The 13088-nt window shown below is 39.6% G+C and overlaps 1 protein-coding gene across 5 annotated transcripts in view; it reads left to right on the top strand.

The window, feature by feature from the left end:
- Positions 1-13088, top strand: part of vps8 (VPS8 subunit of CORVET complex) — a 183437-nt gene that overhangs the window by 69121 nt on the left and 101228 nt on the right. For all 5 annotated transcript variants that reach the window (XR_010804780.1, XM_066688393.1, XM_066688391.1 and 2 more), the window contains one exon: positions 867-913. Coding sequence is in view for 4 of the 5 variants with exons in the window: in XM_066688393.1 (XP_066544490.1) it covers positions 867-913 (47 nt within the window). In the remaining variant the exon portion in view is untranslated. The remainder of the gene's footprint in view (positions 1-866; positions 914-13088) is intronic.

Raw genomic sequence — 13088 nt, 5'->3', positions numbered from 1 at the left:
TGTCCCAAATTCTGCAGCTCCACAGAAGAGGTCCCAGAACAGTCTTTGAAATGGGGTGACTTCAGTTTTAAATGGAGATTGTGATTTTCTCGTCAGCCAATCAGAAACGTTCCTTTGACATCGGCCTTTCTACATACCAAAATGGCAACCCGGGTCTCAAAATCTCAATGTAAACACTGGAAATGGCGATATTTCTTCAACTTCTTGAAATGTAAGCGCATTGACATCAAAACCCCACCCCTTTGCTTAATTGGAACAATTCTGTTATACCTAGAGCAGGTTCTCCTGCTGACGGTTGTGCACGGTGCTTCTTGGGGAGCGAGTGGCTTTTAGGAAACAAGTTCATTGTCTCACTGTGCTTTTAGTGTAATAAAAATAAGGATGATGGCATTTTGGTTTTGCTTTTATCTTACTTTTCCTGGGCTTGCCATGACTCCAATCGCTTGCTAATATCACTCATTAAAGATAATGTTATTGTTAGTATTATGTCTGAACTGTACATTAAAACTATGATGTTATTATGAAATCACCCAACATGTGATATGATCTCTATCAAGCAGCGCCAGTTAAACTGAGATAACGAATAATGATGTGATTTATATATCACCTTATTTGTTCATTCTAAAATATCCCTAATAATGTAGGTGTAAACAGGACTATTCTACCTGTAATGCACCCTGTTGTGCCTGTCACAAAGAATGTCTCTTCTTCCATTAATAGCAGCCCTGTGCTGCCAAATGTGGGGCACTCTCGACTTCGAAATCATTGAGTGTGTCCCACATGTATAGCAGTACAAATCTGATGCTGCATTTCTCTAACTCTACAAGCATCATTGATTTATTGAAATATATATTTTTTTTCTTCAGGATGAAAATCTGCTGTTCCAGTTTTTGAAGTGTCTTCTTGACCCCAGGTATGTATGGATGCTTAATTATTATGCCAGGAGTCTTTGTCACTCCCAGTCTTTTAACATTGCATGTGTTCCAGCCTCTAAATGTTGACATGTCACACTTTCAGAATGAGCTCTGTAGTGAAGTCTTGTCTAAAGTGGTTCCCAGCATTAGAGCCATACCCTGCATGGCTAAATTATTCACACTACCTTCTCATTTGGATTTGATATAGGCCTAGCAGAGAAACAAATTAGGGTTAATTTTATTAAATCACCTGTGTGAAAGCCTGCAAATCTGTAGGAGCTGCAAAATGGCATCTCAATATGTGGAAGGGCAAAGAACTAACAGATGTACTGTATTCATCTTGAGCAAAGCAGTCAGGCCTGTGATGATGATGATGATGATGATGGCGTCCCTGAAACCCTGAAATAGGCATCTGCAGTAGACGTCCTGAAGGTTATGAGATTTCCAATACCATTGACTAAGTTCACTCAATTAGTATCTTTTTATATATATAAATAGCGCACAGTAGACAGTGAAAACAGTCTGTTCAATTCAGAGTGAACAGAATTTTTGCTTTGTTCTACTAGGAAAAGATAATGCAAAGTGTGTGTGTTGTGCACACAAACAGTAGCAGTCTGCAAAACAACAAATGTTCATTGACATTTTGAAACAAAGCATGGCAGCTCTAACAAACTTCCCTCCTCAGTCAAACACACTCAAAAGTAAAATAGAAAGCTTACATACTTTATGCCACAACTGTGTCCTTGCGATCCATAAAACCACTTCCATCCAGGAAAACACAACAGCAGCATCCCTTCGTGTTGCATGGCGTCTTGCAAAAAGCATTTCACTGAAACTAAAATCATGTGCTATTGATATGCTGGAAGAAGTGCTAAATAATGATGATAAAACAAAACGATATCTACCATAAAGCTGGTCAAACAAACTCCAGGGCTATGGTTGGCATGATTCGTATGCGTGGGCTACTGGTGTTTTAAAAAAATGAACAACTTGGATCTCTGCAAAATTAATTCGGTCGTTACCAACATGGCTGCATCTGCTCGGCTCTCGGAGTGGCTCAGTTAACCGGCTGTCTGCTGTAAACTGGTGATCATGTCTGTCCTGTATAATTCACCAGTCTGGCTCTGAGCAGCACTGGAGGAAACCATTAAAACAGTGGCTCAGTGGGCAAAGTACTGCAGAGTTTGTGCTGCAGGACAAGATCCATATCTTTTTAGGTAGTAGGTACCCAAAAAATGAATTATTTTAAACCATAGGGGGTTTAAATTTAAGTATAGAATTGTAGAAAGAACTTATGTAACCAACTCCTTTAATACACATATTAAAAAAGTCAAATCTAAGCAGATTTTTACTTCAATTAAGGTTCAATTAAGACATTTTTAGAGCTCATTTGGAACAAAAAACAGCAAGGTAGGGTGTCCTCAAAGACCAGGGTTGGCCTAGCCAGGAAAAATAGGGCAGTGACTACAGACTATGACTCCCACATCAAACGCTTGACATGGTGTAATTTTAACTGTACCAAAAACCTAGTATGTGAATGGGAGTCATTTTGCAAGCTTGTGACACATGTGACCATGAGGCAGCTGTGAGGCAATAGCAGAGCCAAGATGTTGAATTGATCCTGTTGCTGTCAATTCCCTCATGTGTGAGACATAGCGAGTGATTACTTAATTATTAAGATTATTCATCCAACCTCTCCAGTTTTACATGATTCAGTGTATGTGTGTGTATATATATATATATATATATATATGTGTGTGTGTGTGTGTATATATATATATATATATATATATATATATATATATATATATATACACACACACACACACACACACACACGTTTTTTTCCTCTTTGAATGTAGAGACCTTTACCCAATTGTTCCAGAATTTATTTAATTTGTGTATTAGGAAAAAAACTAATTCTGAGTCAATCGCAGGATAAACCATCTTGAAATGGCAGAGCACAGCCGCTCAGTGTTGAGTTAAAGTTTCCAATCATTCTGCATGTCTGAAGTGTGCTGTGTAGTCACCCTGGCCTTTGCAAGGAATTGCCCTCTCTTGAGCAGCCTTTGTGGGTTGGTGTGAGACACAGCAATTTCATCCTGATCTGTGAGCACCTAGATGGTTATCTATTTGTGTGTGTGCGCCTGCAACTGAAATCCTGGCATGCTGGGCATCTCGCAGCTTGGCGGTGATGGTGCATCAGGTATGTCAATAACACTGGCACACTGTTACCTGCAGAAGAGAGAACATTTTGATAGGAGGACAGGCAGCCCCCCAGAGGTGAAAGAGCTACTTTCATAAAATTAAACACTTCAGTCAAACCCAGCCGCAATGAAACTCAGGGGAATGATCTATCTTTGAAGTATTTACAGTTAAAATGTGGAAATTGCTTCGACTGGCATGGATTCATTATTATTATTATTATTATTATTATTATTATTATTATTATTATTATTATTAATATTATTATTGCTACTTATTTTCAACATTACACAGTTTCCCCATCACCAGTAAAAGGACTTAAACCGTATTTATGGAAGTATGTAGGTATGTATGTATTTAAAAAAACTACGGAAAAAAAACATTGCGATATTAAATGGATGGAAGTAGCTGATGAAAAATGACATACTTCCATACAGAATTGCTTTTGAGCTGTAATTGACTTAAAGTGCAAGTAAAGTATTTTCTCTCTTCTACAGTCGAACCAGATGAAGTTATTCATTCAAGTTGGAAATGGAGGCTTTTCAGAGAAGGTTGTTATCAAATCATGTTTTACTACGATAAGAGGACAGTGGGTTGAAAATGCATTATTCTGGCACATTGTTTGAGTTAATTAATGAGCCAGTGCAGCCCCTTCTGAAATCCTGATACAGAGAGACAACTTAATGCAAAAATAGAGAATTGGCTTAGCATAATATCAGCAAATTAGAAAGAATTAGAGATAGCAGTCTCGCTGTTCCCACTATACATGCAGAAGCACCTACAGCCATAAAGCGTTTGTTTTTGTGGTATATGGCTTAATTCCATTACTTCAAAATATCTCACAGGTACTGTCAATTCATCACACTGCAAAATAAGTGTCACACAAGAGAGCAGACTACAGTGTCATGACAGTACTTTGTCAGGGAGAAGACTACATATATATATATATATATATATATGTATGAAGATGAAGTAATAAACTTTGCAGACATGACATGGCAGCGAAGGGAAGCTATGTATATGGTGTATATCAAAACAAGTGGAAACATCGTGTGCGCGTGCGTGCGTGTGCATGCGTGCTGTGCGTGTGCATGCGTGCTGTGCGTGCGTGTGCGCTTCTGTGCTTTTGCCAAGTCTTTGAAGAGGTTTCTCCCCGGCACCTACTGACCTTGGATCTTTGAAAGACCCCAGGGAGCTTCAGGCTGGGCAGCTTGCATTGCGTGACCGCTGATTTGCTTTCTCTATTGGTGCACAGTGCAGCCCGAGGATTCGCCAAGGCAGCGGCCTTAAAGAGCATGCTTCTTGGATTTATTTTTAGTATTAAAGGCCAATCATCCTCCTTATTTGTTAACCTGCAAACATTTTAACTGTCTCTTGTGAAAATATGTAGTCATTTCCCTTGAGCTTCCCGTATTTTAGACAGAATGTGGCATACCGGGTGAATAAATAAGTCTATCAGTGTTCCCAGTTGGAGCCTGGAGTCCCGCTCCTGCCCACTAAAAACTGAAAGGTTTGTGTCCGTCTTCTTTACCCGAGTACATTTAGCAGGTTAACACATTTAACAGCACCGCTTTAACTTTAGAAACACATTTCATGACAAAAGCCCAGTACAACATCACAAGTGGAATGTCTTTGAATGCATTTGAGGTATTGCTGGGCAAGGAGACTCACTACAGTCTGATATTCCACGATTTCTTTATTCTGTTGCCAAAATCTGACTCTCATGTTATGGCACTGTGAAGGCTTCTCCTTTTCTTGTTTTTAAGTATAATGCATTTCAATTAATCAGAACATTACATGACTAATGGATTTGATACAAATGTAATCTGTATTATATCCTTTTTGTTGAAAAGGGAATGAATTAAGCTTGAGAACAGAGCAGAATATTTCTAGTGACAAAGGGACCAGAAATAAATCCAAGACAATGTCTGTCTTTGTTCAAGCTGGCAGTCAGTTCTGCATTGGATCAGTATCTCACCTTATTTCCAATACTTAACCATTGTGGTCTGAAAGATTCAAATGCTGATACTATGTCAAGAATGCAAGTCACTGCATATCAGATTTGATAACATTAGAAAATGTCAGCCTATTGTGGTCCACACGTAGATGTCATATATCCCATCTTTTGAGTTTCCTCTTTATTACAATCAATGGGCTGTGGGGAGATTCCCCCCCCCCCCCCCCCCCCTTCTCTTTGATTCTGACGATGAAACCATGTCAGACTTAGTGTACAGAGAATGATTGGTGCTAATCAGGATCATCTTTATTATTCTGCAGAGTTTCTACCATTCAGTCCTCCAATTCACAGTCTGTCCATCTCAGCTAAAATGTCTTGGTCTGACAGCCAATCATAATAACGTCTGCCTGCCTGGGCCCTGTATAGATTCGTGACAGCCCTGTTTATGGCTTTGCAGACAGATGCAGCAAACATCATAATACAAATCTAATACTAAACATTGAACAAGTGGAAACATTTTATTTTTGTCATACATGCAGAGAAAAACAACGCCCAGCTCACTCAGGGTGAGTTTAATATTAACACCCACATAAAATAATTTGGTGAATATTGTTAAACTGTCATAATCTCCATTGGATCTAATACTGGAGGGCAGACCCCACCCCTGCACACTTACAATCATCTCGATTCCTAAGGTGTCACCCTCTGCTTCACTATTGAATGCAGTATTTATTTATTTATTTATTTATTTTATTTATTTATTTATTTTACTTTGATCAGTGAAGTGTGCCATTGAAAGTTAGAAAAGTGCCATGAAAGATAAGTTCTTTAAGCTTTTCAATTCCCAGCAAGGTTTTTTTTTTTTTTTTTTTTTCATTCTTTCTCATGATTTTTTTTTTTTTCCTGGAGTGTTTGCTTCAAACGTCACTGTGTTTTGTTTCAACTGTGCCGGGCTGTCAAAGCAGCTTCTCCTTCCAGAAGGAAAGACAAATCTATCCAATACAGATTGAGAGCGAGAGGGCGAGGGGTCAGGCCTTCACATCATGGAACAGCAGAGGCTGAGACAGCGAGTTTAGTCTGCAGTCACCACGAGCCCTCTTCTGAGGACTGTAGCCTGTCTCACTGGTCCGCATATTCCCGCTCAATATGGATCTATTGCTGTATTAAAGCTCCTGGGCAGCAATCTACTACGTCTTATTTATCCGTTTATGGATCTATGTTGGCTGTTGGAAGTACTTTTTTCTTGTTTGTTTCTTTCTTGTGCATCCACTTTGCAAGTTACAACTATTGGAAAAGTCATTCCGATTTCACACTGCACAATGCACTTTTTGAATCGGAAAGGGATAAATGTCTGTAAACGTCCATAGCTTGTTGCTGGGCTTGTTCATTTTGTTTCTCTCTCTTACTCTCTCTTTGTACTTGTACCAGCTGTAGTGCTGTTTACAGAGCAGACGTTTTTATATTTTATATTTAATTTAAACAAAAAAAATTGACTTAACCATGTCATACATGATTGGGGGGGGAATCAATATGTCATTACCTGTAAGCTTCAAGACACAGTGCTCTCTGCACTGTTCTGAAATCCCTGCTACCCTACTGTCGTCTGTGGAGAAAAATAAAATAAACTAATGTAGTGGCTAAAATTAGTCAGTCAGGAAAAATAAATCGAGCATTCCCTAATGTGGAGTTTGTAAATGTTGTGGTGAATTGTTTTAGGATATGTGCATTTTTAATACAATTGCTTTTGGGCATGGAGATTATAGACCTCACTATCGATTCATAAAATATGCAATGGCAAAACTGCTGACTTGGATTAATAATTAACTCCCTGACACTGTGTGTTTTCAAGATCTTGTGGATTTTTTTTTTTTTTTCTCAAATTATTTGGTTATGTTTGTGAAAACTCATCTTGACAATTACCAGCTAAAGCCGGCCTAACCACATCCAATTAGAAGCTGAAAGAACACAGAGTAAGCAAATTTAAACCCGAGAGCTGCGTACCGGAGCCACAGCGCGATGACAGGCTTGGCAGCTTTCAGGTATCTGCATTTGTCTCGCTGCCTCAGGAAGCAAAGATGTTTTTCTTATTTTTGACATTATAGCCATTATTCAACCCCAGGGAGTTCTGCACAAGTACAAAGGAGACTGAGTTTGCAAATCGTGCGTCGCCATGTTCAAGGCAATGCACACAAAAATAAAAGAATGCGTCTTTTTTCTCTCTCTCTGCAGGATAAGCAAGACCTATGAAAACATAAAATATCGATCATTAATTAATGTACCCCCTGAGGTTGTCAGCTCAGTGAAGTTTACAGCACCCTGGAATCACAGGAAAGCCATCCACAGACTATATTGATATTCAAAGTCCCCACCTCTAGTAGAGCTGATTGAACATTTTTAAATCATAATTTGGTAACATTACTGCCATTACCTCTGCTGCACATTTACATTCAATCGATTTTTCATTTTCACAGCAGATATTTTTGGTTTGTTTTCCCTCTCTGCTATATTTATACCACCTGCCACATAGCTCAGTAATCCTTTTTTTGTGTCAAGTTTATAAGAAGCATAACCACAAGAGATAACCTTCACCTGCTCCCTCCCAGACAAAACAAGTGTTGGAGTTTTCAAAGTGAGATTTTAATTGAAACTGTATCTAGTTGAAATCAATGTGCGTGTATTAACAAAACGGTTTGCTAACAGGAGAGAACTCGATACCTCTTGAAAGTGTGGGTTTTGAGGTGGAAATGTTCTAGAGGACGTTTTAAAGTCAGTCTAAATCCGTTATGTGTAGCATTTCCAAAACCGGGAGAAAATTCCTGGCCTGGGTTTTTGGAGTTTAAAATGTATTAACCCGGTGTCCCCAGGGCACTCGGGCTTGATGACAAATTATTTCATAGTCATATAAATAGGGAAAATAAGCAATATGAAAAAAAAAAGAATAAAAAAAAAAAGCTCACTCTAAACTTTTCTCTCTCCTCTGTCTGTCTTTCTCTCTCAAATGCGATTATACGCTTTCACCACATACTGTTACATACATTATTATCTATAAGTTATTATTAGTATTAGTTGACTGAACTCCTGAAATCTTTTTTTTATTTTTTTTATTTTATTCATTAGCTTGAACCCCTGGCCATATCAACCAGGTAATACTAAATAAGTAAAATAATAAATGCCTTTTTTGTGTCTGTAATTTATGCGGAGCTGAAATTAAACACAAACTCTGTTATACTGCATTATTATTTATGTATGTATGTATTCACATAGTTATTATGTATTGATCATTTGTATAAACTGAAGGGACCTTGTAGAGCCCCCAGCAGTTTGCAATACCTTGTTTGCATGCTTTTTGCATTTGGCTGGTTGGCAGTTTACTACTTGTAGGAAGTAGAACCAAACCGAGCTTGGATCGGAACATTTTTCTTGAACTCCTTGAATTTTGCAATAGTGCTCAATTATATTGTAGGTTTTGCCGACAGTTTACGGAATGAATATTCCTGCTTCAATCTTCTCACCGAATGATAAAATACACTAAAGTATACAAGAGTTTGCTGCTGCGCTGTGCACGCAAGTATGATTTTTAAAACATAAAATGTACATGCCAAACACGGGGTTTAGAAATCATCCGGGTTTTTGGTGCCCCGGGTCCCCGGGCTGGAAACACTAGTTAGGTGTTTTTAGAAACAGTACCCAGTCACATACCAGTCCTTTGAGGAGCTGGGGTCTGGTGGGGGGTTCCAGCTGGTTGCTATTAGATAAGTGTGATTCTTTAACATGACTGTGGCTGCGTCACTTTCACAGCCTTTCATGTGCTTTGCTTTTTGATCTGCTGACAGACAACATCCAATTATTAGCTCAAAGCTTCAGATGAAAACAGGCACTACACATCTAATACAAAGTTGTTGTTTTTTTGGTTCCATTCTAATGCACAGCAGAACAAAATAAAAATAGTGTGGCATGGGCTTTTAAGTTTCCTTTTTCTAAAAGGTCAAGTAGCAGTATAAGTTGTTTTCTCTGTGCTTCTAATTTAATTGCTTTTAATACATCAGTCACCCTATTATTTTGTATTTTTAAAGCCCTTATATATAAGAGTAGCTTCTATAAACTTTAATTTCAAAGCAGTTGGGGTTTTATGTTTGCAATTGATTATTGCTTTCGGTTATGAGATAAGAGTAGTCCCTTATAGCTTTAAACACTGGGATTAAAAGGGATGTATTCAAAGACAATTGATGTATCACAATCAAATTATAGTTGATGTTCTAACTCTACCAATCCAGAGTCTAAAATAAATGCCTGCTTTTCGGAGCTTCAGCCACACACAAGCAGACAATCAAAGCAACCAGTTATTTGACAATAGGGGGGATGGGAGGTGAATTGTAAACGTTGCAACTTCTGCTGTAAATATCAACATTAAAACAGAATCGGAAGCAATTGGCAATATTGTCTGATGTCAATTAAGCAGCCTTTGGAGACAGTACTAGTCCATCTGTGCTGTCTGTAGCATGTTGGATGCTGACGACTTGAAAGTTTTATACACATATCTGTGCTTTTGAATTTGACATCACTCTTCAAACTAAGGAGCAATTTATGTGGAAAATTGGATATGTTATCCCATCTTTGCCAAGTTCTGATAATGTAAAATGTATAATGTACAAAGTTTTTAACATTATACTAGAAATTTGGGAAACCACAGATCTGACAGCGTTGTTATGCAGAATTATGGGCAGTACGCACAGTGCCAGGAGATTTGTGCTTCTGGGCAGCTCCAGCAACTAGGTCATCAACAGTAGAGAAATAGAACCAATTCCCATGAAAGATAACTGTAGTAAAAAAATATGTGATCTCACAAACCCAGATGGGATGCTAGCACTTTACTTTTTTAAACATCTTCTCAATAATAGCTTTCAGGTGGCCTAAAAGAGAAAATATTTTCTTTCAGAGATTGCTTCCATTTTAAGTTTTGAACATTTTCTTAGACACATTCTGCTATTCCTTTTTTTGTTGTTGTTATTGTTGACTTGGCCATTATTTTGTGAAACCACTTACAGGAAATGAACTCTTTTCAAGTAGTGCAGTCTGTGTGATTCACATTGTGTACTGACGCTGGGTCTCAAAAAGGAGAGTTGAAAACATTTTAGCAGAGATGCAGTTCTTACTACCACAGATGCACTTTAGATATCTTAAACTAACTAATCAAGTGTATGACTGTGTATCCCATTTCTGAAAGACAATCACAGACACAGACACACGTTTCAAGCTTATCTGACATATTGCAGCATGTGAGTTTGAGAGGTGGACTTTGAGTGAGGGAGAGTTTAAGAATGCTAAGCAGGCATGGGGATTGCCTTCATGCCAAAGCTAATTCCCACGCCATACTTGCTTGATTGTCAGCTCTTCAGACCGATACTACACAGGTCACATGGGCTGATGACACAGTGACACGTCTGCCTCCCCGGCTGTCAGTGGCCTCGTGGTGGCGATTGTTTGAGCCTCTGTGGGGACGCTCGAGTTTCTGTCATGACCATCGGAGCGTGGATTGCAGCCCACCCTGCAGATTAACCCTCACCTGACCTGTGGAGATCTCTGAATCTTCATAACACTGCCCCTCTCATTCTGCTTACTGGTAAATGTAGTGAACATGGAGGGGAGATTAGGAGTGTAGTTTCTGTGTTTTTTTTTTTTTTTTTTTTTTTAAGCATGTGAGACTGAACATTATCAAATATGTCTAAATGGCTGGATATTTGGTGTTCTGTTTTCACAGTTTTTATGGAAACTTCACTTTTTACTTATGAGTTCATAATTTACAGATTCAGTTGTTTATAACACTATAATATACACTGATCAGCCATAACATTATGACCACTGACAGGTAAAGTGAATAACACTGATAATCTCATTATTATGGCACCTGTCAGTGGGTGGGATATACAGTGAGGGGAAAAAAGTATTTGATATCCTGCTGATTTTGTACGTTTGCCCACTGACTAAGAAATGATCAGTCTATAATTTTAATGCTAGGTGTATTTTAACAGTGAGAGAGAATAACAACAAAAAAATCCAGAAAAACGCATTTCAAAAAAGTTATAAATTGATTTGCATGTTAATGAGGGAAATAAGTATTTGACCCCTTCGACTTAGTACTTGGTGGCAAAACCCTTGTTGGCAATCACAGAGGTCAGACGTTTCTTGTAGTTGGCCACCAGGTTTGCACATATCTCAGGAGGGATTTTGTCCCACTCCTCTTTGCAGATCCTCTGCAAGTCATTAAGGTTTCGAGGCTGACGTTTGGCAACTCGAACCTTCAGCTCCCTCCACAGATTTTCTATGGGATTAAGGTCTGGAGACTGGCTAGGCCACTCCAGGACCTTAATGTGCTTCTTCTTGAGCCACTCCTTTGTTGCCTTGGCTGTGTGTTTTGGGTCATTGTCATGCTGGAATACCCATCCACGACCCATTTTCAATGCCCTGGCTGAGGGAAGGAGGTTCTCACCCAATATTTGACGGTACATGGCCCCGTCCATCGTCCCTTTGATGCGGTGCAGTTGTCCTGTCCCCTAAGCAGAAAAACACCCCCAAAGCATAATGTTTCCACCTCCATGTTTGACGGTGGGGATGGTGTTCTTGGGGTCATTCCTCCTCCTCCAAACACAGCGAGTTGAGTTGATGCCAAAGAGCTCGATTTTGGTCTTATCTGACCACAACACTTTCACCCAGTTCTCCTCTGAATCATTCAGATGTTCATAGGCAAACTTTAGACGGGCCTGTACATGTGCTTTCTTGAGCAGGGGGACCTTGCGGGCGCTGCAGGATTTCAGTCCTTCACGGCGTAGTGTGTTACCAATTGTTTTCTTGGTGACTATGGTCCCAGCTGCCTTGAGATCATTAACAAGATCCTCCCGTGTAGTTCTGGGCTGATTCCTCACCATTCTCATGATCATTGAAACTCCACGAGGTGAGATCTTGCATGGAGCCCCAGACCGAGGGAGACGGACAGTTATTTTGTGTTTCTTCCATTTGCGAATAATCGCATCAACTGTTGTCACCTTCTCACCAAGCTGCTTGGCGATGGTCTTGTAGCCCATTCCAGCCTTGTGTAGGTCTACAATCTTGTCCCTGACATCCTTGGACAGCTCTTTGGTCTTGGCCATGGTGGAGAGTTTGGAATCTGATTGATTGGTTGCTTCTGTGGACAGGTGTCTTTTATACAGGTAACAAGCTGAGATTAGTAGCACTCCCTTTAAGAGAGTGCTCCTAATCTCAGCTCGTAACCTATATATAAAAATCACCTGGGAGCCAGAAATCTTGCTGATTGATAGGGGATCAAATACTTATTTCCCTCATTAACATGCAAATCAATTTATAATTTTTTTGAAATGCGTTTTTCTGGATTGTTTTGTTGTTATTCTGTCTCTCACTGTTAAAATACACCTACTATTAAAATTATAGACTGATCATTTCTTTGTCAGTGGGCAAATGTACAAAATCAGCAGGGGATCAAATACTTTTTTCCCTCACTGTATTAGGCAGCAAGTGAACATTTTGTCCTCAAAGTTGATGTGTCAGAAGCAGGAAAAATGGGCAAGCGTAAGGATCTGAGCGACTTTGACAAGGGCCAAATTGTGATGGCTAGACGACTGGGTCAGAGCATCTCCAAAACTGCAGCTCTTGTGGGGTGTTCCCGGTCTGCAGTGGTCAGTACCTATCAAAAGTGGTCCAAGGAAGGAAAAGCAGTGAACTGGCGACAGGGTCATGGGCTGCCAAGGCTCATTGATGCACGTGGGGAGCGATGGCTGCCCCGTGTTGTCTGTTCTAACAGACGAGCTACTGTAGCTCAAATTGCTGAAAAAGTTAATGCTGGTTCTGATAGAAAGGTTTCAGAACACACATTGCATTGCAGTTTGTTACGTATTGGGCTGCGTAGCTGCACACCAGTCAGGGTGCCCGTGCTGACCCCTGTCCACTGCCGAAAGGGCCTACAATGGGCACGTGAGTATCGGAACTGGACCACGGAGCAA

The sequence above is a fragment of the Amia ocellicauda genome, chromosome 16 (genome assembly GCF_036373705.1).
Source record: "Amia ocellicauda isolate fAmiCal2 chromosome 16, fAmiCal2.hap1, whole genome shotgun sequence".
NCBI lineage: Eukaryota > Metazoa > Chordata > Actinopteri > Amiiformes > Amiidae > Amia > Amia ocellicauda.
The sequence above is the reverse complement of the archived record's forward strand: the minus strand, read 5'-3'. Positions and strand labels throughout refer to the sequence as shown.